The sequence below is a fragment of the Amphiprion ocellaris genome, chromosome 19 (genome assembly GCF_022539595.1).
Source record: "Amphiprion ocellaris isolate individual 3 ecotype Okinawa chromosome 19, ASM2253959v1, whole genome shotgun sequence".
In the NCBI taxonomy this organism is placed as follows: domain Eukaryota; kingdom Metazoa; phylum Chordata; class Actinopteri; family Pomacentridae; genus Amphiprion; species Amphiprion ocellaris.
Genome location: NC_072784.1, coordinates 6,447,243 through 6,466,650, shown reverse-complemented (window position 1 = coordinate 6,466,650; position 19,408 = coordinate 6,447,243). Strand labels below are relative to the sequence as shown.

The following is a 19,408-nucleotide window of genomic DNA, read 5'->3' as shown; positions in this document are numbered from 1 at the left end:
TCTCTGCCTACTTGCGCATCATCTACACAGTTTTTAGCTTAAGTATATTCATTCTGTAAATAATTATGCTTTTATATTTGTTATGTCCCCTGTTTGCTCTGCTCTCATCTTTTATCTCTGTATAGTACTTATGCTCAATATGCTGCTGGGTTCTTGAATTCCCCTCGGGATCAACAAAGTATCTATCTACCTTCTTAAAATGAGAATGTTTTTGAGAAAACACTCAAGAAATTAGAAAGCAGAGAAGGAGCCTTTGATCTGGAGATCTCATGCACAATTTCACTGCATTTTTAGAAATAATACAATTTTAAAATCCATTTTTCACATAGAATATGTGGCTCATATAGAAAAATGTGTGATTTGCATAAAAGAGCCAGTAAAATCTGACTCCTTCATGACTGTTAAAGAGAGTGAAGCAAGCCCAGCTGTAATGAAGACGAGGACAACCAGCAGAGGACAGCACCATCATTCACATAGATCTGACTGAACCCTCATGTGCAGAACACAATTATTACTTCAGTGATTGACCTTTGTGTGTGATTTTTAAACTTTTTAGATAAAAGTAGATTCCCCACCCTACATTTTCTTTACAATCACTTGAAATGTTGATATTTAGGTACCCAATTGAATATTTATTCATTGCTAACTAAATTATTTTATCTGTAAGACTTTCAGCTTTGTCAGTATTTCTATCAGAATCATCTTATTGCAAAGTAAGTTCACGCAATGGCAGAACAATGGCAAATGACAAGTAATAAACTAAAGTAAGTTCTGCAGCTAAAGAATATAAAATAGAAACACTATAAGGAATCCATATGTAAAAATAAAATGAAATAATATGCACAACTGAATGTAATACATCCTCAATCTAAAGCATTTGTTTCAGCTAATATCAGCTGCTGTATAGCTAATATTAGTTATTTAAACAAATGTCAACAGTTGTTTAGGCTAATATTATGTTAGGTCTGCCCCTGCAGGCTCTGGATAGGCCCCTCCTTCCTTTTCAGGTATGCTGAGCACTGTGGCAGCGGCAGGTGAAGGCAATCCTGGAGCAATCAGCAGAAGCAGGAGTGGGTGTGCCAGAGCCAATCAGATGACAGCTCCTACACAATATAACCTGACTTCACTCTGTAGTCGATGCCGGGTCGTGAATGCCCAACAGTCAGTTTTCTGATCAATTCACTCTAGCAATTGTTCCGATGAACCTCTAGTAAATGTTTCTGCTCTTCCATAGTTCGGACCGAGCTCCTGCTGCCAACCCGTTCCTACCAATCTGGATTTGTCAACTCCTCCGTCCTCTGTCTACGTCTCTGGAAATCTCCTGGAACACCTCCACCACCTCCCAACCTCCGTCTGAGCCCTCCACCATCTGACACAGCCCAACAGAACCCCTGTCCCTCGTCTGGTTCTCTGCCTCCCTGCTCCCTAGTTGTCCGCCGTCAGTTCAGTCCCAGTTGCGAGCAGCCTCAGCCTTAGTATATTATTATCATAGGTTTGTATAATGTATTTTCTGGTTTATTCTAGTCGTGGAGTAATGTAATCTCTGGATTCCTAGTAGACCTAGTTTTGGTTATTTTGCTGATAGTTCCCTAGTTCTTGTATTTTTCTTAGATCGCAGTAGCTACTGTTTTTGCTGATCTCTAGTTTTGTGTTCTGAGATTCGTGTGAGCATAATCTCTTTGGGTTTAGGAACTTCTTGTAGAATTACAGTCTTAGTTTTTCACTCTCCTGCCCAGGTTATACCTGCCGTGGGTCAGTTCTCTTGCAGATAGTTACTCTTTGTTTAGTCCTCCAGCCACTAGAGGCCCTATTGTTCTCAGTAATTGTTACTGTTTCCGTTTCCCCTTTCCGGGAACACACTTCCGTTGGGAGTTGTAGTCTTGCATATTTTCTTGTTGTAAATAAACCATAGAATCTGCAACCGCTCGACTCCTTCTCTTTCCTGAGCCTTAGAGAAAACTTAACATATTAGCCATTATCGGAGCAAAATTTTGCAAATGTTTCAGCTAGAATCAACATTTAAGCCAATAACTTGTTTAAGCTAATTTCACCAGATGTTTAAGCAAATTTTGCACTTTGTTTTAGCTACTGTTTCAGCTAATCTCAACAGCTGTTTGAGCTGAATAGCGATGGTTGTTTAAACTAAGAAGTTTTAAAACACCGTTTATAAATGACTATTTTCTAATGTTAAACTGATATATTATTACGTTTAGCTTAATTTTTGTCTATTACTACATATTAATAACATTTAGTTTGCAGCATGACTTTTATGGTTTATGGTTATCAACATTACTTTTAGCTAACTAAGTCATTTCTTAATATTTTTCACCATTTATCCATTACTTTTCATGTTGTTAAAACCATTACTTTTAGCTAAGTATTTTAACCATTTATAAATATTTTTCACTTCTTACACCACTATTACTTTGAGCTAAATTCCACCCAAACTTCAACAGCTAATAAATTTAGCATTTTGGTTATATCCATAGCATTTTATATTTGTCATGACACTACTTTTGGCTAACTATTTGAACCATTTAATTATTTTTTCACAATTTAATCATTACTGTTGGCAAATTTCAACTGCTGAGTCATTTTATCTTTCCATTGTTTTTAGCTGTGAAGCAGTTCATACTTGTAATATTAAACTAATATTTGAATACTTTAAACCACGTGGGAACCATCAGTTCATTTTAAGTCTCTGCTGACTTTCTATTATTCATGCCTCTCATTTGCTGGATATTCAGGTGTTACTATGTGGACACACATCTTTAAAACTATTTTTTAAAGGGTTTTTTTGGGTAATATTTGGTTGGGAATCACAGATCTAAAAGGACCCCTCAGTTTAGGCAGAATCTTTAAGAGTAGAATACAAACAGGTAAAATGAAGACGGATACACTGTGTTTCTTTGGACTCTCATTTTATTGTCGGTTCAGATTCTCTGCTGAAGATGAGTAAAGAGAGAAAAGTTGCTGTCATCCACAGACTCAAGCGGTCAGCCTGAGAGAGGAGGACGAAGCGGAAGATGAACTGGTGACCATCTTCCCATCAATCACCTGCTCTACCGTAGTCGTCACCCGCCTGGTTGAAGTGCTGGAGGTGGAGGACGACGAGGTGCTGATGCTGCGGACCAATCAGAAGACAGAACAGGTGAGTCTCGACGTGTCATGGGCATGTTCCAGTATCTATGCTACCAATGGTATATAGTATGCCAGAAAGATTGAGCATGTCAAATGCAATATGCCAAAATTACTCGGATGTCCTATTACCCTTGCAGTATGCAAGACAGCCCATAATCCTCTGCACAGTTACATCACATGCATCACAGTGTCACATACTTGTATAAACTAGCGGGACTAGCTGACAGCGTACAGTGAATTATTTCGACAAAGTAGTATGTCCCAGTTGTATGCATACTGCATGAAACAGTATGTACTTTGAGTGGGCAGCTGTAGTATGTATTTTAAGTAAAAAGAAAAAATATACAATTTGGAGTCTCACCTGTTGATTTTAGCAGTTGTTTAAACTAATATCAGCAACTAGCGAAGCAAATATCAAGAGTTGTTATGCTAATATTAACAGCTGTTTAAGCTAAAATCTCTGCATCACCTGTTGGCTTTAATTTTAGTCTTTCGACAGTCTCACCTTCTATTACTCTCTCCATCCAGCAACCTCCTGTACTCTGCAATCTCCATCTCCAGCCTGGTCTTGATGTCCAGCAGCATCTTATACTCGTGGCCCTGCCTCTCCAGGTCGGCCTTCAGCTGCACCAGCTGCTCTTCCAGGCACGTCACCTGAAGGTCGAGCACAGAAAGTTTCACAGGTGAGATCAGAAATAGCTCTATGTTGGCTTGTTCCCTGAAACCAACAGGAGTGTTAATGTCTCACCTGCATCTGGTACCCAGACAGCTGCATGGCGTAGCGGTTTCGTGTCTCTGTCAGAGTCCCCTCCAGCGACGCTTTCTGAAGAGGAAAAATAAAATCAGACTTTTTTTCCATCCACTGGAAAAACCCAAGTATCACATGTGTTTAATGGTCATGTAATGCTCACCATGCCCATCAAGGACTGCAGCTCAATCTCAAGAGATTGCAATGTACGCTTGATCTCTGTGACTTCTGTGCGGGACGTCTGCAGGGTGACGGTCTGAGTGACTACCTCTTTGTTCAGAGTCTCTGTCTGCAGAGGAGACACACACCTGTTCAGTCTGCATGTAAACATTCAGGTGAGCTGTAGGTCAGAACAAAACAATGTTGTGACAGTACCTTGGTCTGGAACCAGGTCTCCAACTCCCTCTGGTTCTTGGCAGCAACAGCCTCATAGTGCTCTCTGATCTCTGCCATGATCTTTGTGAGGTCCTGCTGAGGAGCAGCATCCACCTCCACGTTGACCTGGCCGCCCATCTGAGACCGTATGGCCAGCAGCTCCTACAAACAAACAACAAACATAAAACTAACGTGTGTTTGCAAAGCCTAAGGTTTCTTTTATTCCTTCCAAACAAGCAGGTTGTCCTGCAGTCCACTCCCAAAAAAATAAGAATGGTTTTGCCTTATAAAGTCAGCTTTTATGTTTGTATCCTATTGTTTGTTTACGCTCTCTGAAAAATAATGGTTCTTAAACAGTTTATTAGACGGTTCTTTGGTTCTTTAAAGCACCACCACCAATTGAAGAACATCTTTATTTAGCTAGCTGACCTGTAACATCTTCTGTCTGATCAACTCCAGCACCAAACACATTAAATGTGTGCTAATGGAAGAACATTTTACTTTTTTGGTTAAAAATGCTAACCAGGCCCTGTTATCAAAATAGAACCAGATGCGTCCACAAAGAACTTTCTTGAAAATGGTTCCTTAAAAAATGTATTTTTGGTAAACACTTTGAAGCACCATGCATGCTGGCTAAAGAAGCCATTTTTTGGTGTCTCTCTGATGCACCTTAGAACATTCTTTAAATTACAGTTTGAAGAGAGGCTTCTTTCAAGAACCTCTTACTAAAAGGTTGTTTGTGGAACATAAAAACTGTCCTTCCATAGTACCACTGTAAAGAACCATTTTTCCTTCCAGAGCAAATTCTAAAATCAGCCAATCGGATATGAGTACTGATTGATTCGCAGTGCTCTCACCTCCTCGTGGTTCTTCTTGAGGAAGATGAGCTCCTCCTTCAGGCCCTCGATCTGCAGCTCCAGGTCAGCTCTGGCCAGAGTCAGCTCATCCAGGACCCTCCGGAGCCCGGCGATGTCGGCCTCCACGGACTGACGCATGAACAGCTCATTCTCAAACCTGCAAGGGGAAAATGGACGGAGGACAGCTGTGGACTTAGTGTCTCCTGAGCTTCTGCTAGGCTGATTTTATTCCAGAAAGATGAACATATGTCAGGTGGCACAGTAATAAAGACAACTCTGGATTATCGGTAAATAGTTTAGAGAATGTTCCAGGTTTGGAGGACAGAGAGTGAATAATACAGTAAAGTAAGTGTCCTGAGTGTCTGCTGTACATAATCAGGTTAATAAACGATCTGATGAGGTTTGTATAACATCTGATCAGGTTTATTGAACACCTAATCAGGTTTATTCAAGGTCTGATCAGTTTTATTTAATGTCTTATCAGATTATTTCAGGTCTGATCAAGGTCATCTACCATCTGATCGGGTTTATTTAAAGATCAAATCAGGTTTATTTAAGGCCTAATTGGGTTTATTTAACATCAGCTCAAGTTATTTAACATTTGATCAGTTTTATCTAAACCTAGGAGTGATGCAGGGTCAATCAAGACACTAAAATCATGTAGAAAATGCATCTATCTCCTCTTGTGACTGTAACCCCTGCACCTTTTGGTTCAACCCCACCTCCTGCTGCTAGGCTCCTCCTCCTGTTATGGCTCCTCCTTCTGCAACTAGAACTCCTCCTTACATTAGTATGACTTGGCCCATGTTGCTGTGACATCTGCTTCTACTGCAGACTCCACCACCTGCCTACCCAGCCTCCCTTCAGCTCCTCCTAGTATTACATCTTGTACCACAGTTACTCCTCCTGCTTCCTGTCTGCACTCACTTGGTCTTGAAGTCTTCAGCGGCCAGGCGGGCGTTATCGATGTTCAGGTGGATGAATCCGTTGGCCTTAACAGCAGCCTGAATCTAGAGAGCAGAAGCAGACATCAGCTGACATCTTTGAGTTTTAAAACTCCTTGATAAACCTCTGCATGTTTCTGACACTAATACTGCACAACAGTAATTTACTATCATTGCATTTCATAGATAATACTGCAGAGTTCAAGTCACTCATTATTATAAGTAGCAGAATTTATTATTATGTTTTTACTTGAGAATTAAAACTCAGTGGAAGATTTTGTGCTTGGATATGTCTGAGACATTGTAAGAATTAGTCACCATTTCTAGAAATACAGATTTTTTATATGGATGTCACAGTTTTGGCTTGCTCTTTGTTTGTTTTGTTTTTTACGGTTAGCATGTCAATTAATAAATTTTTCTGTGATTTTACTAGTTATCTGTAATTTAACAAAACAGGAATTTTTAAAAACTAATAGTAAAAAATGTTCATTTTTACAGTGTAGTATTTGTTTTTTTATGCATTCTGTGCAGGGTGACACTTCATCTGTTGCTACTTTTTGTTTGTCAAATCCTTATGCACAAACTGCAAAGCAACTCCCTGCTGGAAAACAATCTGACTTTAACTGCTTGTCGGTGAGCCAAAACAAAGATATTAATGAATTAATTAGTCCTAAAAGCTTCAGCAAAAAGCATCTGGATGTCTGTTTTTGGTAGAAGTCCTGTTGCTTTTTGCCAGAGCTCTTAGGATTACCTTGACCTGGATGACTGAGGAGTGAGAATGCAAACAGAGATCATCAATCCACTGTAATAAATCGACAGAACTGATCATCAGATGCAGCCCCACAGTTGGAGGATGAGGAGGGGTTTTACCTTGGCGGTGAGGTCGCCGATGGTGACGAAGAAGGCGCTGTAGTCTCGGGCGGTGGGGCCGACCTTGCTCTCCAAATACTGCCTGATCTTCAGCTCCAGCTCGGCGTTGGCCTTCTCCAGCGAGCGCACCTTGACCAGGTAGACGGCCAGGCGGTCGTTCAGGTTCTGCATGGTGAACTTCTCGTTGCCAATCAGGCTGTCGTCCATGCCAGACACGCTGTAGCTCATGGAGGACGAGTAGCCACCACTGACGCCACCGCCAAAGCCACCAGCGAAGCCACCGCTGATGCTGCTACCCAGGCCTGAAACCCTGGCAGAGGAGATGCGGACCCCAGAGCCTCCAGCCCCGCCGCACACGCTGCCGGCCCTCATCGACATTCGTGAACCGCTGCCAATCATGGAGCCACCGGAGCTCGACATCCTGAAGGAGCTAGAGATCATGATGGATGGATGGATGCTGCTTCTGCTGTGGCTGGAGGTGACACAGAGAGGAGAGTGACGAGATGAGGTCCTCTCCTCCTTTTTAAAGCTCCCAGAGTCAAAGAGCTGTCAATCACTTGGCAAACACTGTGCTGGGTGTGGTGGGGGTGTCAAGGAAAATGTAAACTCTTTACTTTTTCACAGGGATGGAGTATTTGTATCAGTGCCAAAGGAAAAGGTCTCCACCACCTGCAGGCTCAGAGCGACCTTTACTTGATAAAGAAGTTATGTAAGTAGGGCAGTGAAACCTCAAACACCTGAGGGCATTTGCACAAGGTGGTGGCATGAAAGCTCTTACTGAAAGCTTCTGCAAACAACTGTGCACTGAGTGTGGGTGTTTTAAATACCACTTATCGCAGGTGAAAGTTAATTTATAAAGTCCTACATCCCCTGCAATTATAACAATATCTAGTTTTGCTACTTCTGTCACGTAAACTGGGTTTTTAGATGAGAACAAGCATGAGGGCCGAGATACACAAGAGAACCTGGTAAAAAGCTGTAAATTTGCTTGTTTTCAGTCCAAATTTGTGCAAATGAATGATGTCCTGTCTTTACTAAAAAGAGATCTATGCACGGGTGCAAGATGAAATTCTAATTTAATGCTAATGATTTAGATAAACTTTTAAAGTCACAAAACTATTTTTGATGAGTTGTTGTGCCACAGTAATGTTAGTAATGACACCAACTTGATATTGTGTGTAAATCAGTCAAATTTCTGCAATTCAGATTGGGTAGCTTAATGAAACTGGCTTGATGATTACATTTGTCCTCATCTTGAGTTCAGTTTGACTTAAAAACTTATGTTCACAGTTTTAGGTTTAGTGTTCAACTACCAGTCAAAAGTCTGGACACACCTTCTCATTTAATGTTTTTTTTGGTAAAAGTTACTTTTTGGGCCTTTTGTTGGTTTTATTAGGCAGGTTTGTGAAGAGACAGACAGGAAAGTAGGGAGAAGAATTGGGGAAAGACCTGCAGCAAAGGGACATGAGCTGGAATTGAACTCAGGCTGCTGCATTGGGGACTGTAGCCTCTGTTCATGGTTTGCCTTCTCAACCAGTTGAGCGATCTAGGCTGCCTCATATAGTGGTTTTTCTTTATTTTCATGACTATTGATTCCAATCCAACCAGCATTAAGTGTTCAGTTGTTGTAAAGCTCTTCATCACTGCAGGCTTAGTAGCTTCACCACTCAAAGTGCAGCACCTGTCTTGTGTCAGAAATGCAAGAATCTACAACAAATAGAAATTTTTTGAAACTTTGACTTTTGTGCTTCTTCTTGCAGTTTTACATGAGGAAAACATCTGAGTACATGTTTCCATAACAACATAATGTCATCATGAAAGCAATAACAGGTTTTCCAACAAGGGCTGGACTAAAATAAACATTAAAAGAAGGAATATGGAACATAAGTATGTTACAATTTTCCCCTGCAAAGATAGAAACATTGTTTTATGGGCATTCCACAAAAATCTGTCTCCCGCCTCTAACTGGTCCAGAACGCAGCAGCTTGGCTTCTTACTGGTTTTAACAAACAAGAATTGATTTTAAGATTTTACTGATCATTTTTAAAGCTTGCCAGGGCCTTTCCCCTGGCTATATTTTAGACATGTTAACCACATATGTCCCCTCGCGTGGCCTTAGATCCTCAGGTGGGTCCCTCCTGGTCGTTCCAAAGTCCAGGCTTAAATCCAAGGGTTACTGGGCCTTCTCCATCAGGGCCCCCGGCTTTGGAACGACATGCCTGAGAAGATAAAGCTCACCGAATCAGTAAATTAATTTAAATCACTTCTTAAAACCCACTTTTATAGACTCGCCTTCCAGTAAAGTTCTCTTTTATTTCTCTTTTATCACTATGCTCTACCTGTCAAAGCACTTTGTGAATGTTCTTCTGAAAGGTGCTATACAAATCAAGTTATTATTATTTTATGCAAGAAAAAATTGTGTCAAGATATGTAAAATGAGTCCGTTGCTTGTTGTGTTCTCTGCAGCTTTTGTTTTCATTTGTACACTTTGAATCTTGTGCATTCGAAGTCTTGCAGCATTGCAACATTGCATTGGTTCTCATTTTGTCCTGAACTACAGCTGAAGATGTTTCTGTATTGTTAGGAAAATCCCCATGCACAAACTGCAAAAAAAAAACACCTTCTGAGATGAGGATAAAGTCAATCTAAATAAGTTCATTGTCTCTATGTGGTTAACTAAGATAACAAAAACGTTCCTACAGCTGAGCATCTAATGCAGCTGCAGTTTTGATTTTCCACATTTGCTTCTTACTTCCTTTGTAAAACACTTTGACATTTGCTTTTTAAAAAACATGTTTCCTTCTTTAAATTTAAAATGCAATTGTTCATTGTTGTACTGCAAAACCCAGAGTAAATTTTCTCATATATGAAACCTGACGTGCCAATTTTTCACATTCTTTGCTCCACTGAAGGATCACAATGCCTCCTGTGTGTGACTCTGGATGCTTATTTAATTATGACTGAAACTGTGGTTTTGAACGTTAACTGTGTTAATCTCCTTGTGCAGGTCTATGCAAGTACAACAACAGACCTCCTGGAGTCTTGTCAGGACAAATTCAGAAACCTAATCATCAACAATTTAACCTTTAAAGGTCATTACAGTTATACCTGCTCAGTCTGGGAAAATTACTCAACCTTTTCGGGCCACTTAAAAACTACAAACTTCAAACAAAGTTCTTTGGAACGTCATGCTGTAATAACGTGTCTCATCATCTCTGAACAATGCAAATGTAAAAGGAGGCAAATAGAGACACGCTGACATTCATGGATGTTTTTCACAGGCTTGTCTCTGAGATTATTCCGCTCATATTTTTGCATTAAATAAAAAGGTGCAAGAAAGAAACCGGTGCAGTCTGTTCTGTGCTTTGATTTTATATTATGTGACATGAAACTTGCACCAGTAGACATAACAGGCAGCATGTCGATATGCATAATATTATTTGAAAGTTTTTTTACTGTTCGACTGTGTTGGTAGCAGAAAGAATCAGTTCATGAGAACTTACAACAAAACCACACCTTTCTTTGATTTATGAAGCATTAAATGCTGCTTTTCTGCAGAGCTGACCTCCAACAGACATCATTACTGCTGCATTAAGTGTATATTGTGACTATTATCAATATCAACCAATATGAAAAGATGCATATTGTGGCCATTTTTCACAGTTCTATGTAAAGCTGCTTTACTTTTGTACTTTTGTCTTGAAAGCTCACCTTTTATATTTGCATTCTGCATGCCATAATCATTTCAAGCACCTCTTTATTTTTCACATGCTTGATGTTTTTCTTTAAAGGGTTTTTCATTTTTATTGGACCTATTAGGTCCTGCCTTGCTGGCCGGTAGTAGCATAAAATTAGAGCTGCAGCTAAAGATTATTTTCATTGTTGATGAAGTGTTTGGTTTATAAAACATCACAAAACAATGGGAAATGTCTATCACAGTTCCCCAAGTCCCAAGCTGGCATCTTGGAACATGTTCTGTCCGCCCAACTTCAGAATTCAAAATATTAAATATCTTCTAATGGAAGGAACCGAGACATGCTGCAAATTTTTGAGATAAACTTAACGTTTATCCTGCCCTGGAATTAAAAAACAAACCAATTGGGGCTGACAAAATTGTCTGAAATAACAAAAATTATGCAAAATTATTGAAACTTTGTCTAACATGACTCAATGTTTTTTTCAAAGCACTGTTGGGGATCTATGAAGATCCTTTTGAGGAAATGGTTATTTTGAGAACATCTTGTTAAAATATTATCAATATTTTTATTTTAATTTTTTACTAAAAAGGATTCTTCTATACATACCTTCAAAGAACCATTTTAGGTTCCTCTTTGCACCGTTATATTTCTGACTGTCCCATCTTTCATGGCCGATTCTTAGGGTGATTAGCATTGCAAACCTCCCACAGTGAGGCAGGTTCAGTAAAGTTACACTGAAACTGTGCACTCAGTTTGCTGCGATTAGTCAACAAACCTGGTTTTTACGCCCTGAACTTGACCTTTGACGAATGTTAGATTTTGGTGATTAGTGACATTCACTGTTGCGTGACAGCAAAGCTGCAGAAAACTTATCCATCACTCAGTTGGGGATCTGCCATCATTTATCCGCCCTGCAGACCAAACTGGCCTTTCTGCAGACTTAAACTGAGTCCGAACTTGTTTCCAGCTCACCTCACCTGCCAAAGCAGCAGATTTATGAGACTGTTCAAACAAATGCAAGTACAAATCAGAGTGACATTAAACACCACCTTTGCTTAGTGCAGTACACAGAAGACATTTCATTAAAAAAACCAAAGTACAAACCACTACTTTTTCTGGTATGCATTTCTTAAGTTGAACCAGAAAGGTCATCTCGTTCTCACTTTGCTCCTCTATGACAACCTGCCACACAGAGACAGTCACACAGTTTGTCTTATTAAACATTTCTACTGCACCAAGTGTACAAAAATGCATTTAATACTTTAACACAGACATGCAAATCTACTGTTATGTTGTGCTGTACTTGCGCTCACATGAGTTTGACAGGAGAAATTAATGGGAGCATGTTAAACAGTGTGACAAGTAAAGCTGTTTGAGCAGCGGCTAGTTAAAGCTAAAAGGCTAATATCAGCTGCTGAAACCAGCATTACTTTCTTTGAATGACATGATAGGCTTTTTTTGGCAATGTGAAGTAAAATTGTCTCTTACAGGCTTTGCTTCTGGAACTAATATTTGTTTCTTGGACTGACAGGATAACCTACTGTGAGCTATATGAGCTAAAATTTGAGTCTCACAAGCTATTGAGAAGCCAGTGAGAAAAGGCTAACATTAGCTGCCGAAACTAGCATTTGTTTCTTGCACTGACAGGACAAGTTATTGTTAGCTATTTGAGCTAACATGATAACACATGGATTTATTGCAAAAGCTAATATTAGCTAATGGTAGTTGACCAGATTTTCGAGGTCCCTAGAGTTTATTTTTGTATGAAAATCCTAAAACACTGATGTGAAACACTTACACGTTAAATTACAAATGGTTGACTGCAGTTTAATGTCTGCTAATTATTCCTTCTGTGGTCATTTCATCTCTCATTTCATGTGTCTTTGTGATTGTTTTTGTCTGTGTGGTCATTTTTGTTCCTATTTTTGTGTGTCTTGTCTTCTTTTTACTCTTTGTGATCTTTTTGCGCGTTTGTTGGTGTTTTTATTTTGTGTCCCTGTGTTCATTTTTTGTCTCTATATGGTCATTTTGCGTCTTTGTGGTGGTTTTGTGCCTACTGGTGCCTTGCTGTGTTTGTTTTGTATTTTTTTGTGGTCTCTTTGTTGCAGCTTTACATCCATTTGAGGTTGTTAAGATGATTTGCCAACCATAAATATGAACCATCTCTCTAAACAGAGGCTCTAGACACAGAGCCCATGACTCTTTGGGGTCCTGGACCTGTTCAGTCACACTTTTACCTCTAATCTTTAAATTATATTCGTTATCAATACTTATGCAACTTTAATTAAGTAAACTCCTGTATGCAAACCTTAAAGTGTACCAATTTAACAGTGTAATATTATTACAGTTTGGCATTATTACACTGTAGTACTATTACAGGGTCGTACTTTTACAGCGATAAACTGCAGACAAGGTGTGGTGATGCAGTTCTTCACTTCTGCCAGAGGGTGTTTTCAACCAGCAGCTACCGTAAACCTTCAGGCACTTCAAAAATATCTGGATGTTAATTTAATATTTAGGATAAATTCTTCGCAGACTCAGACATGTGTTTTGGATCATTGTCCTGCTATATGAAAAACTGTGATAATCCCAGAAAGCCTCTGCATATCTGTCAGCAGTGAAATCACCTATAAATGTCAGTTTCACTGACATTTAAACTAGTTTTTCTTCACACTTTCCTCGCTCTATTGTGTAGATAGAGGTGGATTGACAGAACTCGTTTCTGGATATTTTTTGTTTTACATTTTCCTTTTTTAGAATGAACACAACTGTTGGTATGGACAAACCATTTTTCTTGAAGCCTAATTATTCTCCTCTTTTCTCCTCATATTGAGATAATGATGACTCCATCTCAGTCTAAAGGGATTTGCTTTAAAAATCCAACTGTAACTGTTAATTTTTAACAACTAAACTTGTGTTAAAACTGAATTTCTCTCAGTTGTTTCTATAATGATGCAAACCTCTTTAGATTGAAGCTCAGGCTTTACTGTAGTTTCATTATTTCATAACAAAAGAAAGCTTGTAGATCACAAATGATTGTAATTCTTTCAATCTGCCTCCATTAACACGTGAAGCACACAGCAATCTGGGAGATATCAGATATAGAATTATGTCAGGGCGCTCTTTCAAAAGATTTTTGATCTCACAGTTATTTAACAAAAACAACATTGTATAAAGCAATAAAAGGAGAAATTACTCAGAACTGACAACATAACATTAACGTTAAAATTTTTTAATCATTGCAAAATATTAAGTAGGTAGTTTTTGAGCAACACACCATACTATGATGTTTTTACAATGATGGTTCTACTATGAAACCAGTTTGACATGTTCAAGCGTTCTTTGTGTGAAAACTCAGAGATTTCAGGTATCAGAAGGTGGTTTTCAACTTTCTTTGTTAACTTTCTGCTTCAACTTTAAACTAAATTTCCTTCACTAAGCCAGCCCTCTGGACTTCCAGGAAGCTGTGTTCCTATTGGCTGTCCAGGTGGCTGCTTGGTGTTATCAGGAACACCTGAGCAGCTCAGTGTCTTCCTGCTTTATTTAGCTGCAGACAAACATTTCCTCTGCTTCTGTTCACCACAGAACCGGGTTTGGCTCCATTGCTTTAGTTTGTTCTTTAGGCGTTGGCTTGCAGCTTCCAGCAGTAAAATCATCTTTAATGTGTTTCTTGGTGTGTTTTAGGGCTTTGTACTGAATAGTTGTCTTGGTAAATGTGGTTCTTTAGCCACAGTTAGCACATGGTGCTAATGGGTGCAGTGATTAGTGGATTTGGTGCAGCTGAGTTGTGTCTTTATCTTGGCTGTAGTGAGTCTTCAGAGGTTTTTGGTCAGACACATTCTGTATTCTTGTTTGTGAACCACCGTTGGTTGTCCAGAAGGTAAGAGTTCCTGTCCTGATTCTCTGTTCTCAGAGGTTCTCTGGTAGGCTGCAGGAGACTTTAGCGTTTGGGTTGTGCTAGTTTGGTTTTTGTATGGTTTCATTTGGACGACTATCTTGAGGCCCCTCCATGTGGTTTAGTGAGGTTTTCTGGAACAGTTCTACAAAGCAACCTGCAGCAGAAGAGACTTTGAGAGTTTTTAGGAAGTTCTGGAGACCAGACTTTAGAGCAGCAGAAACATTTGTCAGCAGTTTGAGCAGGAGAAGGTGAGCTTAAGAGTAGAAATGAGAAGGAAACCTTCTTGACCCGTGTGGTGAGGTCCTGTACCAAGAGTTTGAGCAGGTTGTGAAGAGTCTGTAGTTCTTTGGTCTGAAAGCACAAGAAGAGTCGACTCATTAAAGGAGAAAACGGGAGATATTGTTGGTTCTTCTGTTGCTCTGCAGTTTCCTTAGACTGAATATCAAGTTTATATTTTAAATGATTTCCCATGTGAGCCCAAGAAGACTTCAATAAACTCCCTCCATCCCCTGGACACAACATATTTTATTACCATGTTAAATCTTTTTTTTGTTTGTTTATTTTTTGAGTTTTAATGATAGTTTTAGCATAGTTTTTTCTCTTTGCTTGTTTGGTTTTGTCATCTGTGTGAAAGGTGCTAAACAAATAAAGTTGAATTGATAAAGTGAATAATTGACTAACTCATGATTGTGACAACAGAAGTATTTTCATTGTGAAATAAGATTTTGTTTCATTTTTAAGGTTGGGGTTAAAATCTTGACAGAAAAAAAAAGATTAAAGAAATTAACTATATTTTTTTTAAAAAAGCAATTAAATCAAAGGGAAAAAAATGTAATGCAATAAAACTTTTAAAAAAATTTTGTTTAAAAAGTATTTTTTAAATGTGTAATTATGTAAAATATTTTCTCTGTAATATTTAATGTTATTTTAAAAATTTTGTTTAATTTCATACTTACATGTTTTGTATCGTGTTTAATTATCTAATTCAATATTTTGTCAGTTTAATAAAATTAAACATTAAATACAGTTAAATGATATTAAACTGACAAAATATTGAATTAGATAATTAAACACGATACAAAACATGTAAGTATGAAATTAAACAAAATCTTTAAAATAACATTATTAAATATTACAGAGAAAATATTTTACATAATTACACATTTAAAAAATACTTTTTAAACAAAAATCATATTAAACAAGAATATTAAACATTTAAAAAATGCAAAACATTGAATTAGATTATTGAACCTTTAAAAAGACAAAACATTTAATTAAAAAATAAATGTTAAATTAGAAAATTACATCTTAAAGACAATAAAACTTCAAATAGGAATTAAACAGAAAATACAATGAAGCATTCAAAAAGAAAATTAAACATTAAAAGGTGGTAAAACATTTAAAAAGAAAAACCTTAAAGATTTAATCGAAAAATTAAATATTGGGAAAGAAAAGGACATTTTTCAAACAAGCCGATAAAACATTTGAAAAAACAACAAACATTAAAAAGACAAAACATTTCAAAATCAGATCAGACAGAACAAAATAAAAGGTGAGAAAAGAGCAAAACTAAACATTTAAGAAGAATCAAACTAAAGATAAAACATTTGAAAGGGCAACAGTTAGACTTTAGCAGATCAAATTAAACAGAGGAGACAATAAAATGATCAAAAGAGCAAAAACAGATAAAGGCCTTAAAGTGTTTTCTAGTCTGAAATGAAAACATCAAGTTGTTTCTTCAAACATTTCCTCTTTCTATGTTCTTGGTTTGATTGTGGACATATTTACTAAGAACTCATTTCAGAAAACTGATTTCCAGATAAAGTCTACTAGTAGTTGAAGGCATCGATCAAACTAATGTTACCTTCTGATCTCCCCAAACTTTACTGTTCAGTGAAGAGAATCAAAGTTTGTTCAGGATTTCTAAAAAACCCACAGGTGAAAGTCTGAGAAGAACTCAGATGGTTGGTCTAAATGCGAAATCAAGACTCATGGTCACAAGTTTTAAGGCTTCTGCTAACCAGAAAGTTCAAACTAACAGAGAAGTACTAAGAAACTTTTAAAATTTCAGTCCTCAGAGTGTCTGAAGGTTCAAACTAACAGAGAACTACTCAAGAACTTTTAAGATTTCAGTCCTCAGACTGTCTGAAGGTTCAAACTAACAGAGAACTACTCAGGAACTTAGAAGATATCAGTCCTTGGACTGTCTGAAAGTTAAATCTAACAGAGAACTACTGTGGGACTCAGAAAATTTCAGCCCTCAGACTGTCTGAAGGTTCAAACTAACAGAGAAGTACTCAGGAACTTAGAAAATTTCAGGCCCTCAGACTGTGTGATAGCTCAGGTCCTGAGGACTCGGGAGGTGTGGAGGCTTTGGAAAGTCTTGGAACTGAGGGTTCAACCCTCCAGCACAAAGGCTGAAGTCCCACCTCCTGAGAAAAACCGTCGAGTCGAGACTCGAGTTAAAAAAAAACTCGAAAACGACAAAAAATAGATGATAAATGCGCAAAAAAAAGAAAAATTAGTATCTGAGCGAGTAGCTCAGGGGGATAAGAGGATAGACTACGAACTGGAAGGTCGCAGGTTCAAGACCCGCCACTGGCAGTTTTCTTTCTTTGTCTTTGTCAGGATTTTGATAAAAACTTAAGAAGGGTCTGGTCTTGAACCAGCGACCTGCAGCTCCATAGGCAAATCCTTAACTCACTGAGCTACAGATCAGATAAAAAGACATAAATTCGTCGTCCCTTTGGCATCGTAGTTTCCGAAGTGACCACATGGGTGGAGCCAAGGCGGAGTCTGGGTGGAGTCAGGGCGGAGAGTAGGCGGGGAGGTGGGTGGCGGCCTCCCCCCTCTACTCCCCCACCTCCCCCCACCGCCCACCACACCTTCCCCCACCCAACGAGTTTTTCGAGTCTCCACGAGTTCTTCGAGTCTCGACAGGTTTTCCCGAGTTTCTGGAGTTTCCACGAGGTCGGAGGCAGAACAAGTTGTCATGAAGAGGTGTTGAAGTCGGCCAGGATGGACTGACTTTTTACAGCGACGAGAAGGAAGACCACTAGAAGAGCAGGTCTTTAACCACCATCCATAAAATCCATGGAGTCGCTCCAGAAAAATGAAGGGAGGTCAACTTTTATCAACCTCCATCCACATGTTCAACTTGATATCTTTACTTGGAGATTTTTAGCACCACAAACCTTTAGTATCACACTTTATCATCATTTATTAGGACTTTAATGGAATCCACCAGCAGATTTAGTTTTTGTTGAGAAACTTTATTCTTGTCGTCGTGGGACTGCAGTATTTAAAACTGTTCCTTCTATTTGACCTCATGTTTATTAGTTTTAGTGGAGAAAGTTATTTTAATTGGCGATTAGTCTCTTAAAAACCAAATAATAAATTGGATTCGTCAAGTGGTTTAAATTTCTTACTTTGTCATATTTTAAATATGACAAAAAAAATATAAAAATAAAGTGTCTTGAGAAAATTTGACCTGTAATTGACGTTATATAAATAACATTGAATTAAAATTGTTTGTATCTTGTAATGTTGGAGTAATTCAGCCATATATGTTGGAAAACACATTTTCTTTGTCCATTCTGTTGATTGTTTTCTCCAGTAATTCATTTCTTGTTTTGGTTTATAAAATGTCAAACCCAAATATATTCAGTTTACTGTCAAAAAACCAAAAAGATTTACATTCATGATGCAGGAATCAGGCAGTTTTTCACTTTTTATCTTAGTTTAGTCAGAAAGATCGTTGATAATGTGTGAATTGTTGCAGCTTGTGAGCCGTAGAAGGTTTTAATCTTTGGGGCCAAGTGTCAAAAAACATTTAGAAACCAACATCAACAAAACACTCAACAAAGATTTGAACATCATGTGCATGACAATGTCAAATTAACGGACATTTATTTCCAACGTAAATGTGTGATATTCATCCTCTGGAGCTTTCTCTTCACATCGTCTTCCACCTGGACTGGTTTGGTCGGGAGCATGTGCAACAAACATTTGAAAAAGTGCACTTTAACATCAATGAATGACACTGAAGTTTAATCTCTACATAAATGAGACTGAGTCTGGATGTGCTGCTCTGTCATTAACTCCTAAGTTTAGGGAAAGTTCAAACAAAAGAGGACAGTTCAGATAAGACTTGAGAATGAGCTTATTTTGAACAAACATCTCAGACTTTCTGAGCTTCAGCACCTCTAGCAAGATATTTTAACAAGCAACTCAAGAGATCCACAAGTTGGAGAGAGTTAGCTTTAGCTGAGCCAAAGAACATGTGGGATGCTAACCTAGCAAACATTTCAGGCTTTTCTCTGTGAATTCTGAAAAATAATTTCCTATTTAATGACAGAGCTACACATCTTAACTCAGTCTCATTAATACAGACTCTAATTCAGTGTCATCCATCCATATTAAAGTGCAGTTACCCAAAATGTTTGTTGCATGAGCTCCAACAAAACCTGTCCAGGTAGAAGGCCACTTTGACAAACAGGAAGTGGAAGATTCCAAGCAGATTTATAGAAGGGGGAACCGGACTGTACTAAGTGTGGTCGAGTACAGAGGGGTGTTTTGCGGTTTTTTAAGGCTGATAATGATTATTAGTGAGACATTTGGGGTAGCTATTCATTTGCAGTAAATGAAAGTATTTAAAATCTTGGAGTTGAACTTACAAGAACACAAACTTTAACAGAAAACTTTGTTGATACATTTTTGTTTTGTTTACAGATGTTAAGTTAAAGGAGTTTTATTCGTGACGTATAACCAATCAAATCACTCCAGAAGACAGGGCAACCACAGGTAGATTAAGGTTCAGAGCCAAAGTAGCGCCATTTTTAAATATATTTATTACCGTAAATCAGTAAAAAATAAAA

At 38.2% G+C, this 19,408-nt stretch overlaps 1 protein-coding gene across 1 annotated transcript; it reads right to left on the bottom strand.

Moving 5' to 3' along the window:
• Positions 1-2,904: 2,904 nt before the first annotated feature.
• LOC129347584 (keratin, type I cytoskeletal 13-like) lies at positions 2,905-7,438 on the bottom strand. The gene is made up of 8 exons (XM_055005271.1): positions 6,936-7,438; positions 6,049-6,131; positions 5,122-5,278; positions 4,265-4,426; positions 4,053-4,178; positions 3,890-3,964; positions 3,647-3,795; positions 2,905-3,124 (listed from the first exon to the last, which is right to left on the bottom strand). Exons 1-8 carry the CDS (start codon positions 7,374-7,376, stop codon positions 2,989-2,991), a joined length of 1,329 nt encoding a protein of 442 aa, XP_054861246.1. The 5' UTR covers positions 7,377-7,438; the 3' UTR covers positions 2,905-2,988.
• Positions 7,439-19,408: the final 11,970 nt, after the last annotated feature.